The sequence below is a fragment of the Rhincodon typus genome, unplaced genomic scaffold (genome assembly GCF_021869965.1).
Source record: "Rhincodon typus isolate 14 unplaced genomic scaffold, sRhiTyp1.1 hic_rhity00001467, whole genome shotgun sequence".
NCBI lineage: Eukaryota > Metazoa > Chordata > Chondrichthyes > Orectolobiformes > Rhincodontidae > Rhincodon > Rhincodon typus.
In genome coordinates, this window is record NW_025967105.1 from 8,076 (window position 1) to 20,091 (window position 12,016).

General features: G+C 40.6%; 1 protein-coding gene across 1 annotated transcript in view; it reads left to right on the forward strand.

Moving 5' to 3' along the window:
- Nucleotides 1-10,883, forward strand: part of LOC125481260 (serine/threonine-protein phosphatase PP1-beta catalytic subunit) — a gene marked incomplete at both ends in the record, with an annotated part of 17,772 nt that extends 6,889 nt beyond the window's left edge. Inside the window, one exon of the mRNA XM_048592575.1 lies at nt 10,653-10,883. Within this exon, the coding sequence (XP_048448532.1) occupies nt 10,653-10,883 (231 nt within the window). The remainder of the gene's footprint in view (nt 1-10,652) is intronic.
- Nucleotides 10,884-12,016: the final 1,133 nt, after the last annotated feature.

Genomic DNA, 12,016 nt, shown 5'->3' on the forward strand with positions numbered 1-12,016 from the left:
GTAGCAGGAACATTTGAAGATAATTAATATAATGTTAAGCGATAAATAGCCAATGTGGAAGAGTGAGGAAGGAATTAATATGCAAGTGGATTAAATTTGAGGTTGCATTTTGGAAAAATTCATATTCATTTGGTGGGAAGACAGAAAGAAAGCTTAATCCCCAGAATTAATTGAGACACCTTCATTGAGGCGCTGTCTTTCAGATTATACTTTAAATCAACACTTGTCTTCCATCATAAAAGATCCAAATGCACTATTTTGAACGATGAGTTATCCCCTGTTCCAGCCCATAATCATCTCTCAACTAATATCGCTTTTGTTAAAAAAAAACTTCTCTTGGTCATTATTATACTGTTGTTTCGTGAGACTTTATATGTAAATTGGCTACCTTGTATGTTAATATTATAAATGGTTTCATTTGCGGATGTAATTTGTTTTGGAATTTCTGGAGGTTTTCTGCGCAATTTTTTTAAAAAGAAGTTGTATAGTGTTTCCATTTGAACAGACTGTAAAAGAAACTTGGTTAATTGGGCAGAGGTAACAGATTGTAAGTGGAGATACTTCAAAGAATTTGAAACTACACTAGCATACCCTAGTGCACATAAATAGATGATGTTCAGCTATGTAGAGGCATTGCTAAGCAAAGGGTTATGGTCCCTTGGATCAGATCTTTATCCAATGACTGAACATTATAATAGCAAATTGAAATACTGTATAGTTAAAACAGCTGCCAGAAGATTTACAATAGGCAGCATGATGACTATTATACGCATATAGGCTCCTTTTTTTCAGACATTGACAGCTTTCAACGGATTCAATCAGACTTAAAAAGTACCAAATGTTCAAGAAGGGAGGGAGGCGTGAAAAAGGAAACAAAAGCTTGCCCTCAGTTGTCAGAAAGGTGTTAGAAGTAATCATTAAGGTGGTTTTAGCTAAACACTGGTACAACAAACAAGGGTAGGGCTTATACAGTTAATGGTAGGGCCTTCAGTAGGGTTGTAGAACAGAGGGACCTAGGGTTTCAGGTAAATAATTCTTTGAAGTTTGTGTCACATACAGATAGGGTGGTTAAAAAGGCTTTCGGCATGCTTTCCTTCATTGCTCAGTCCTTTATAGGTGTTGCGGTGTCATGTTGAAGTTGTACAGGACATTGGTGAGGCCTCTTATTGAATACTATGTCCAGTCCTGGCTGCCCAATTAAAGGAAGGATATTGTTAAGTTGAAAAAGGTTCAGAAGAGATTTACCAGGATGTTGCTGGGTATGAAAGGATTGAGTTATAAAGAAAGGCTGGATAGGCTGAGACTTAGTTCACTGGAGCATAGGAGGTTGAGAGGCGACCTTATACAAGTTTATAAAATAATGAGGGGTGTAGATAGAGTTAATGGTAATTATCTCTTCCCTCTGATGGGGGATTTCAAGACTAGGGGTACATTTTTACGGTGAGGGGAGAGATATTTAAAAAAGACATGAGCAAATTTTTTTACAGAGAGGCTGGCTCGCGAGTGGAATGAACTTCCTGGGGAAGTGTTGGATGTGGGAGCAATTATGTGTAAAAGATATTTGGATAAATATATGAATAGGAAAGGTTTGGAGGGATATAGGCCAGAAGCCAGCAGGTGGGGCTAATTTAGTTTGGGATTATGTTTGGCATGGACTGTTTAGACTGTTGTAATAACTCTGACTTGGAAACACTCAAGAAAATTGTAAAGAGGTAGCATGTTTTTGTGAAAGGGAAAACCTGTTAGCTTTCACTTCGGAGTTCTTTGAAGGACTAATACCCTGTAGATAAGGCAGCCATTGGCATACCATATTTGGATTTGCAGAAAGGATTTCACAAGGTGCCACATAAAATGTTCTTGCGCAAGGTAGGATCTCATGGTATAGGCTCTCTCATAATTTAGGTAGAAGATTGGCTGGCAGAAAACTGAGAATGCACAAATAGGAAGTTTTTAGAAGGGCTGTATGTGATCCCACAGTGGCCTGTGCTGTGGCGTCGATGTTTTACAATTCATGTCAATGACTCAAATAAGGGGTGCTGAGGCATCGTAGCAAAATATGTAGATGACCTGAAAATAGGTAGGAAAGTATGTTGGGAAGAGGATATAGGTTGCAGGCTGATTTATAGACCCACTGAGTAGAGTATAATGGCAAATGGAGTATGGGGAGGGGTGGGGGAATTTAAAGAGGCAGGAAGAATAAGAGAATAGAGTATTGCTTAAACAGGGTTCTGTGTACTTGTGAGGTGCAGAGGGATCATATTCTCATGCAGTAACAATGTTGGTTTTACCCTTAATTGGTATTCTTGTGAATTGCCCCGGTGCGTGCAAAGCAAAAATCTTAATTTTTTAGTAATAATTCTCATTGGTTGCATTGAAGATCATGATGTGCTGATTTAAACTAACAGATTTCAAGAATTATTTTATTGACGATCAAGTGTAAACAAAAGTTTATAATTGAAATAAAGTCCACCCAAGCACTAGTTCATGGTAAACCATAGCCAGAGACAAGACGTGTGATCAATTGCTGAAAGCATATTTCAGCAATGAAGTCAGAGAACACAACGGCAAGTGTAGTGGGACAAGAAAGGGAATTTTAAAAATTTACTCAGGAAATGTCAGGACCACAAGCAAGACCAGAGTTTCCTGTCCGTCTCTAACGCCCTTGACAACATGAAGTCGGCTGCTTTCTTAACTGTGGCAGATCTCAAATCCTTATTGCTTGGCAGTGACTCCATATAGGTGGATCCAGAGTGCTGTTGCAAAAGGAACTCTGGATTTTGGTTCAGCAATAGCGAAGGATCGGCAATATAGTTTCAAGTCAAGATGGTGTGTGGCTTGGAGGGTGGTCACTAGCAACTACTGCCCTGCTATTCTAAGTCTTGGAAGTTGTGCATTTAGGTGGTGCAGTCGCGATCGGAGGCTAGAGTGGGCCCTGCCCAGGGAAATGTTCCAGGACAAGGTTGCGGCACCAGTAGTTATAGAATCTGAGGAGGAGGAGGACGAGATTGGAGGTGATAGCATCAGCAGCAATAAGCACTCAGCAAGTCTCGAGACTCCAGGCTGTGGCTTGGCCCAGGTGCCTGCACTGATAAAAGACTTAAATAAGAGTCTAATATCTGGACACTTCGTATTCCTTTTGGCTTTGTTTCCTTTATTTCTTCTGCAATATTTTATTCCCATTTTGTAATCAAGAGTGTAATCAGGATTATATTACGTTGGTGGAGGCAAGATGGCACCAAAGAGCAGTGACTTTCATTCCAGCAGCAGCGAAGGAGCACTTTAGAAGAACTGTAAAGGTGCACATTTCTTTATTTCTATGTTTTGGTTTATTTTTCTGTGTTTTAAGATGGCGCCAAAGAATGGTGACACTATGCAACACTATTTACTGTATTTGTAGGAACAGACACGTGACAAATAAATCAATTTAATTCAAATGAGGTATGGTGAGCTTCTCCATTGCCATTTTATAGATGGTACACATTGGAATTAGTGAGGAAGCTCGAGATGACTGGCAGATCACATGATTGTAAGACAGACTAAGCTAGATGAGCTCTTGGCCTCTCAGTTGCATTTGCTTTTGAGATCATAGTAACATGCACTGACTACTTGGGAAAATTATATATTAATTGTGATTTGAAAGGCACAGCCTGAAAGGATGCTGGAAGAACAATTGTAACTTTCAAAAGGTTATCGGATAAAAAAGCATTGAGGTAAGAGGAAGGATGAGGACTTGTGACTAATTAGATTGCTTTTGTTAAGTGTAATGTCATGCCTGTTGCGCTGCAAGATTCTGTGTACACTTTTGGAAACTTACAGTTGCAATATGATTGGAAAATATTTTATTATTTAACACTTGGAATTATACAGACTTTGACCTCTTGCCATCACTTGTCAAACATTGGGGGAAAAAGCTTTTGAAATTCTTTAAATATATCCAGCATAAAAAGATGAAGGAACACATGATTTAAGGGTAGCTGTTCAATCTTTTGCAGCGAAGAAAAGTGTTGATTTCCTTTTTGATTTTTAAAATTTGAGATGTGGAAGTTGTTAGCCCGACCAGCATTTATCACCCATCTGTATTTGCCTTTGATGAGGTGTTGGTGAGCTGCCGCCTTGAACTGCTGCAATCCATTTGGTGTAAATTGGCCTATAAATCTGTTACGAAAGGATTTCTAGAATTTTGACTCTGCGTCACAGGAATATATTGCTATTTCTTCAAAGTCGGTGTGGTGAGAGGCTTGGAGTGGAACTTGCAGGTGATGTTACCATGCATCTACTACCCTTGTCCTTTTAGATGAAAGTGGTCATGGGTTTGGAAGATGCTGCTGAAGCAGCCTTAGTGAATTTCTGCAGAGCATCTTTGAGACAGTGTACATTGATACTACCAAACATCAGCGGTGGTGGGTTTGAGTACTTGTGGCTGTGGTGCCGGTCAGGTGGGGTGCTTTATCCTCGATGGTATCAAGCTTCTTGAGCATTATTGGAGCTGCACTCATCCAGACGACTGGGGAGTATTCCATCACACTCCTGACTTGTGCCTTGTAGATATTGGGTGCAATTTGGAGTCAGGAGGTGAGTTACTTGCTGTTGGATTCCTAGCCCCTAACCTGACTTTGCAGCCACAATATTTGTATGACAAGTTCAGTTTCAAGTCAATGGTAACCTTCCCCAGGATGTTATTAATGTGGAATTCATTGATGGTAATGCATTGAACATGATGGGGCAATGGTTAAATTCAGCATTGGTGATGGCATTTGTGTGGCGCAAATGTTACTTGGTCATCCCAGTTCTGGATATTGTACACGTGTTCCTGTACTTTGACACAGTCTGCTTTATATCTGAGCCATCATGAATGTGCTGAAGATTGTGCAACCATCAGCTAACACCCCAATGTCTGACCTTACGGATGGAAGGTTGTTCATGAAGCAGCTGAAGATGGATGTTTCTAGGACTTTATCCTGAGGAACTCTTGCATTGATGTCCTGGACTTTAAATAATTGACCTCCAACAACCACAACTATCTTCCTTTTGAGCTTTTTTTTTCATTCATGGGACATGGGCAGCACTGGCTAGACCAGCATTTATTGCCCATCCCTAAAGGATAGTAGTGGACCAGATGGGTTTTTACAACAATCGGCATTGGATTCATAGTCTCGGACTCTTGATTCCAGACTTTTTTTTTTAAATTGAATTCAATTTCCACCATCTGCCATTGGCAGGATTTGAACCCAGGTCCCCAGAACATTACCTGGGTCTCTGGATAACAGTCTGGTTATAATACCGCTAGGCCATCACCTCCCCATTTTGTTTTACTCTAGCTATCAGAAAGTTTTCCCTGATTGGCGAAACTAGGATCAATGGCATTCTTGTAAACCACTTCTGCACACTGTCCAATGCGTTCACATCCTATAATGTGGTACCCAGAACAATACACAATATGTCAGCTGATGTTTAAGTATATTATTCAAGCTCAACATTATTTCATTTCTCTTAGATTCTATGCCCCTGTTAATAAAGTCTTTCTACAGTTGGACGTGGACTGGTTCCATATATGAAAAGTCACAAACTGTGCTGAACGTTATGCTGTCATCAGCAATCATCCTCACTTCTGACTTTACGATGGTGTAAGGTCATTGGAGTAACTGAAGATGGTTGGGCCAAGGATACTACCCTGAGGAACTCCTGTTAAGGTGAAACGTGCAAAAGTATGGGGAAAAAGCAGGAAATTGGCACTAGGTAATAATGTTGTTTTAACAAACCTGTGCAGGCACAATGGGCCAAGTGGTCTCCTTCTGCTTTGCAACATTTCTGTGAAATAATTGACCTCCACAACTGTCTTCACTTATACCAGATGTGACTTACATCAACAGAGAGTTCTTCCAGATTCCCATTGACTCTCATTTTACTAGGTCTCTTTGAGACCACAGTCACCAAATACTCTGTCTCTGCTCTCTTCTGGAGTTCTGCTGTTTATGTTTGAACCAAGGCTGTAATGAGGTCAGGAGCCAAGTGGCCCTGGCAGAATCCAACTCTGCATCAGTGAACAGGTTATCATGAAGCAAATGCTGCCGTGGACAGTACTTTATATTGACACCTTCCATCACTTTCTTGATGATTGAGAATAGATTGGGCAATGATTGGTCTTGATTTGTCCTGCTTTTAATGTGTACTGACGTACATTATCAGCTGCTTGCCAGTTTTGTAGCTGTGCTGTAACAGCTTGGCTATGAGGATGGCACATGTTTAGTACTATTGCTGAATTGTTGTCAGGGCCCAATGCTTTTGCACTATCCAGTACCTACTGTTGTTTCTTGGTATTGAATGAATCAAATTGGCTGAAGACTGGCATCTGTGATGGTGATACAGTGGAGAAGAGCCCCTTTGGCTCATCGGGTCTCCGCTGACCTGTCTACACTAATCCCAATTTGCAGCACTTCGCCCAAATCAAGTGCTCATTTGCATACTTTTCAAAGGTTGTGAGATTTCCCACACTACTACCTTGCTAGGCAGTACATTCTGTATTCCCAACACTTTCTGGGCAAATTTTTTTTTTCCCCTTCAAATCCCATCTAAACCTCCAGCCCTTCATGTTAAAGTTATGCCACTTCATTATTCAACTAAGAGGAACAGCTGCTTTCTACCCACCCGTCCATGCCCCTCATAATCTTGTATATCTCAATCAGGTTACCCCTTAGCTTATCTGCACCAAAGAAAGGGCCTATCCATCTCCCTCTTGTAGCTAAAAATGCTTCAATCAAGGCAACATCCTGGTACACTACTTCCAATGTAATCCCTCCTGTAGTGCTGCTGGGGACCTCTGGCCGAGACCACGATGGATCATCCACATGGGACTTCTGTCTCAAGCTTCAGCCTTATTTTTTGCACTTATGTTTTGGGCTCCATAATCATTGTGGATGGGTATGATGTGGAGGTGCCGGTGTTGGACTGTGGTGGATAAAAGTCAAAAATCACATGGCACCAGGTTATAGTCCAACAGGTTTTTTTGAAATCACAAGCTTTCGGAGCACAGCCCCTTCATCGGGTGCAGTGAGAGGACAGCACACGGAAACAGAGTTTATAGCCATATAGGTGAAGGGAAGGGAGATCAAAGGATCATACAACTGGTGTGAGTGGAGTGAACAAACCTAAAATGGCTGACTGATGGCCTCCTGTTGAATCTTTAATCATTCATACATTCCTGCATTCTAGAAATTGCAGAAGCAGGATATGGAGAACTCAGTTAGTTTTGATTGATTAAGATACAAATTCCAGAATCTGTTTCAAGTCACTGTCTTGAGATAATTAAAGGTTTCATCAGTGTCTGCCTAACTTGCCAAATTTCAAGCTAGCAGGGCAATAAGAATATGCAGTAGTTGACATCTGAGATCAGACACTGAATTGTCGGTGTGAGGCATTGTCCAGAGTCTTTGAGTTTTAACCTGGAAACAGGCTCATTTTGTAGCTAAAGCAGGAATTTATAAAATGCCACACTGACTGACTGTGAGTACAAATTGTGTGTTTCTTGAACAAAATAGAATGTATCTGCAAATAAACAAACATCTTGGATGAAATGTTTCACCCTATAGGTTTATGCATGTGCTTGAAAGAGAGAGAGATAGAGAGAGCATGTGCGTGTGAAGGTGCGCGTGAGAGCGTAATAAGTAATCCAAAGCTGTACAAACTAATTAAGATAGAGCGATATCATAACAATTTATCAAGGTGATGCTGTCAAAACAGGACAGTAAGGAAGATTTTACAGATACAGAACAGTGTGCTGGGGTCACTTGCAGGACAACATGAACCCAAGATCACAGTTGAGGATGTCTTCATGAATACAAAACTTGGTTATCAGCCTCTGTCTGCATGGCAGTTCTGTGTTGTTGTGTATCTTGAAGTCTGCCTTGGAGGGCGCTTACCTGAACATCAGAGGCTGAATGCCCTTGACCGCTAAAGCATTCCCTGACTGGGAGGGAACACTCGTGCCTGGTGATTGTTGTGCAGTGTCCATTGTCCATTCATTCATTGTCATAGCACCTACATGGTCTCGCCAAAAAAGATGCAAACACACACACATGCGCGCACTCAAACATACACACATGCGTGCATGCACACATATACACACGTGCACGCACACACCCCTACCTCTATGGGGTGAATCATTTCATCCAAGACTTTATTAAGTATGGGGATATTGTGGAGGCATGTTGTCCAGAGAGTTGTTTAGTTGTCTGTGTCTATTCATAATCAGACATGGCAGGGCCAATACAGACCCTACATCTGATCCTTTATAGAATTAATTAACCTTGTCTATTGTTGGCTGCTTTTGTTGTTTGTCACGCAGATTAACCTATTTTGTAGCTTCACCAGATACACCTCATTTTTACATACATCTAATGCTGCCATTTTGCTTTCTTCAGTGAACCAGGTTGATCCCTTGGCTTGATGACAATGGTAGAATGGAGGATATGCTGGGCAGTAAGGTTGCAGATTGTGTTGGGAGTACAGTTCTGTATGATGGCCCATTGTACCTTGTGGATGTCCAATCCTGAGCTTCTAGATCTGTTTAAAGCTGTCACAATGCAGTGATATGATGCATGAACTTGTCAATGTGAAAATGAGACTCTGCCTCCAAAAAGGTCTGTGAGATGATCACTTCTACCAATGCTGTTATGGTCAGATGTCTGCAGCAGGCAAACTGGTGAGGATGACATCAAGCATATTTATCCTTCTTATTGGTTCCTTCACCACCTGCCATAAAACCACGCTAGTAGCTATATCCTTGAGGGCTTAACTAGCTTGGACAGTAGTGATGCTGTCCAGCCAGACTCAGTGATGGACATCGTAGGCCTTACTGTAAGTGGGCTGGCTGAGCTGAAAGCAGTCCTCATGTCATGAGAGGGCCTGCAGTGTGAAGGTGGGTAATAACCATGAAGGAGGTATTCATGCTTTAAAATTGTTAAACTGGATGTTGAGCCCTGAATACTATAAGGTCCCCAAGTGGAAGATAAGTTGTTGTTCTTCAAGCTTTCTTTGGATAAATGCAGCAGGTCTGGTGGAGAGAGAAATAATGTCAACATTTCAGGTCCAGTAATGATGCTGGAGATTTCGCCAGCAGTTTGTTTTTCTTTCAGAGTTCAGGCATCCACAGTTCTTTGTTTTTATGCTAACTTTTCTTTACATGGTTCCCTTTGCTTCTTCACCAGTTGTAGTCTTACATCACGCAGAACATGTAGTTTAATTTGCTCTGATCTGAGGTGGATCACCTCCCAACCTACGTTGAATTCAATTTGCTGCAATTTTATTTACTGTATTTAGTTCGTCTGTCTATGCTGCTCTGTTGACTTAGTCGACTGTGCTTATTGTGAATGCCACCACCGGGAAGAACAAGAAGTGTTTACAGTATGACGTCATTACTCAGCATCGAATGTTGGCAGCTGCCTGTCACAAATATGGTGCTGCCCATGTAGTTGCTGTAGTTAATCAAGGCTTTCCTTCCTTCTAAGCAACCAATTTCTCCCCTTCCCCTTCCTCCCATATCAAACTCCATTAATGTGAGGAGCAAGGAGGGAGCACAACGGGTGTCTAGGGCCAGCATGGAGGGTTTGGTCGTCCCTTTTAGAAATTAGTGGGACAGCCTGTGCATGCTACAGCATCCATTTTACCTGCTGTGCTGGTGTTTGGAGTATTTTGAAGTTCCACAATTTACGACACCCTTTAACACCTCTGCAAACAATATGTTTCTTCATTCAAGCCACTTGATGTGAATGAAGAAGAGGAAGCAGTGCACATACCTGTGAAATGCCACTTGTCGCATCCTGCCAATCAAAGAGCAAACCCTAAAACAAGCACGTGAGAAGTCATACTGGAATCAAAACATTAACTTGATTTCTGTCTCCGCAGATGCTACCAGACCTGCTGAGTTTCTTCAGAGTTTTGTGTGTTTCTAATTTCCAGCCTCTGCAATATTTTGCTTTTATTTGAGAGAACAAGCTCTATATTGTCTATTCTGCCTTCTCCCTCCGGAACATTGCCTGTTCGTATAAGAAAAATTATGTGCAACTTTGTGGAATCTAACTTCTGCTACCAATCACTTAAAACATTTGTTAAGAATGTGTCTCTGCGTTCATAGACAATCCCCTATTCCCACAGTGCTGTTCAAAAATTTGTAAAAACATGTTTTAAACTCAAAAGTATTCAAATTTTCTTACCTACCATAGTACAGTTTGGTGGTTTGCTCTTCATCTTGGTTAGTGGCTTTCCTAGAAGCTTGTTTTTGTGCTTCGTAGAAATGGAAAGGAAGGAGTGGTTTGCTTTGTATGAATATCAAAAATCCCGTATTTAGGACAGGAGATACTGCTGCTTCAGCATTCCAACCAGGATTTTTTAAAAAAAACTTAACTCCTGTTAAATGACAATCCTGAATTTGAACCTGAAAACGATCATCTTTTAATATGTGGCTGATTCTCATTTACTTTCACCTGAATTTGAATCCAAAGTTTTTGACATTTTTCTCTGAAGTTTGACCAGAGGGCCACGTTCTTCTATACAAGATACAATTGAAAAATACTGGAAGGTGTATTGCAAATGGAAGAAAATGGCATTGAATAGACCCTGGAAACCATTATAGTTTTTAATTTTCTATTCCATTTTAGGTGACATTCATGGACAGTACACAGACCTCCTGCGATTGTTTGAATATGGAGGATTTCCACCTGAGGCAAATTACTTGTTCTTGGGAGATTATGTAGATCGAGGAAAGCAGTCTCTGGAGACGATTTGCCTCCTCCTAGCATACAAGATCAAATATCCAGAAAACTTCTTCCTTTTGCGTGGAAATCATGAGTGCGCCAGTATCAATCGTATCTATGGATTCTACGATGAGTGTGAGTACCCATTTACTGTTGCTCATAGTTTAATTTGATGAATGGTGGTATTGCTATTTTGTATGATATTTTCAGTGGATGTGTAGCCATATTAAAACAAATCAGTGTTCATATCTAGAGTTGTCATGTAATTTGCATCTTTAACAGTCAGACACCATGATTGGCTGAGAGAATAGCTTAAAATAAAGCATTGAAAAGATTCTATTGTTCATATATAAAAATAAACTTATTTTGTTCACTAAAAGTAACTTTTGTATTTTCTCATTTGAGTGTGTCTGATGTAAACAGAGTACAATCAACTGGACAGTTTTATTCAACTCAGCTTGATTTATATTTATAGAAATATACTGACTGTTAAAGCATAACTTCAATTAATATTGGCTATTTTTGAGGCACCTGGGGCTTTTAGGAGTTTCCAAAAATTTTGAATAACCTAGAGGTTAAGATAGCAGAATTGTTAATGTAAAAGTAGCCCAATTGACCCATGGTCTTTGCACCTGCTCTGATCATTTTATCTTGGCTTTTCACATAACCCTGCACCGTATTTCTAAATAATAATATAATACCATCTCGAATTCCTCAATTGAACCTGTTTCCACCACACTTTCGGGCAGTGCATTGCAGACCCTATCCACTTCCTATAAGAATTTATTTTCTCCTTGCATTTGCTTCTTTTGCAAAACACTTTGAAACTGTACGCTCTGATTCTTTTTTCTTTTGTGAGCAGGAACATTTTCTTTCTACAACAAAAATAGAAGTTGCTGGAAAAGCTCAGCAGCTCTGGCAACATCTGGGAAGAAAAAATCAGAGTTAACGTCTCAGGTCCGGTGACCCTTCCTCGGAATATTTTCTCCCTATTTACTGTGTCCAGGCCCCTCATGATTTTTGCAAGCTTCTGTCAAATTTCCCCTTGTACATTGCCTCTCCAAAGAAAGCATTCTCAATGTCTGCAGTCTGTCTTCATAACTGAAGTGTCATGACCCTGGAACCATTCTCATAAACCTCTTCTCCGTTTTATCGAATGCATTCAAGTCCTTTCTAAGGTGTGGTACCTAGAATTACACACAGTATTCCTGTTGAGGCCTAACCTCTTGGCGCAGTTTCAAGGTCAGAGCGGGAAAGTTTAAGGGAGA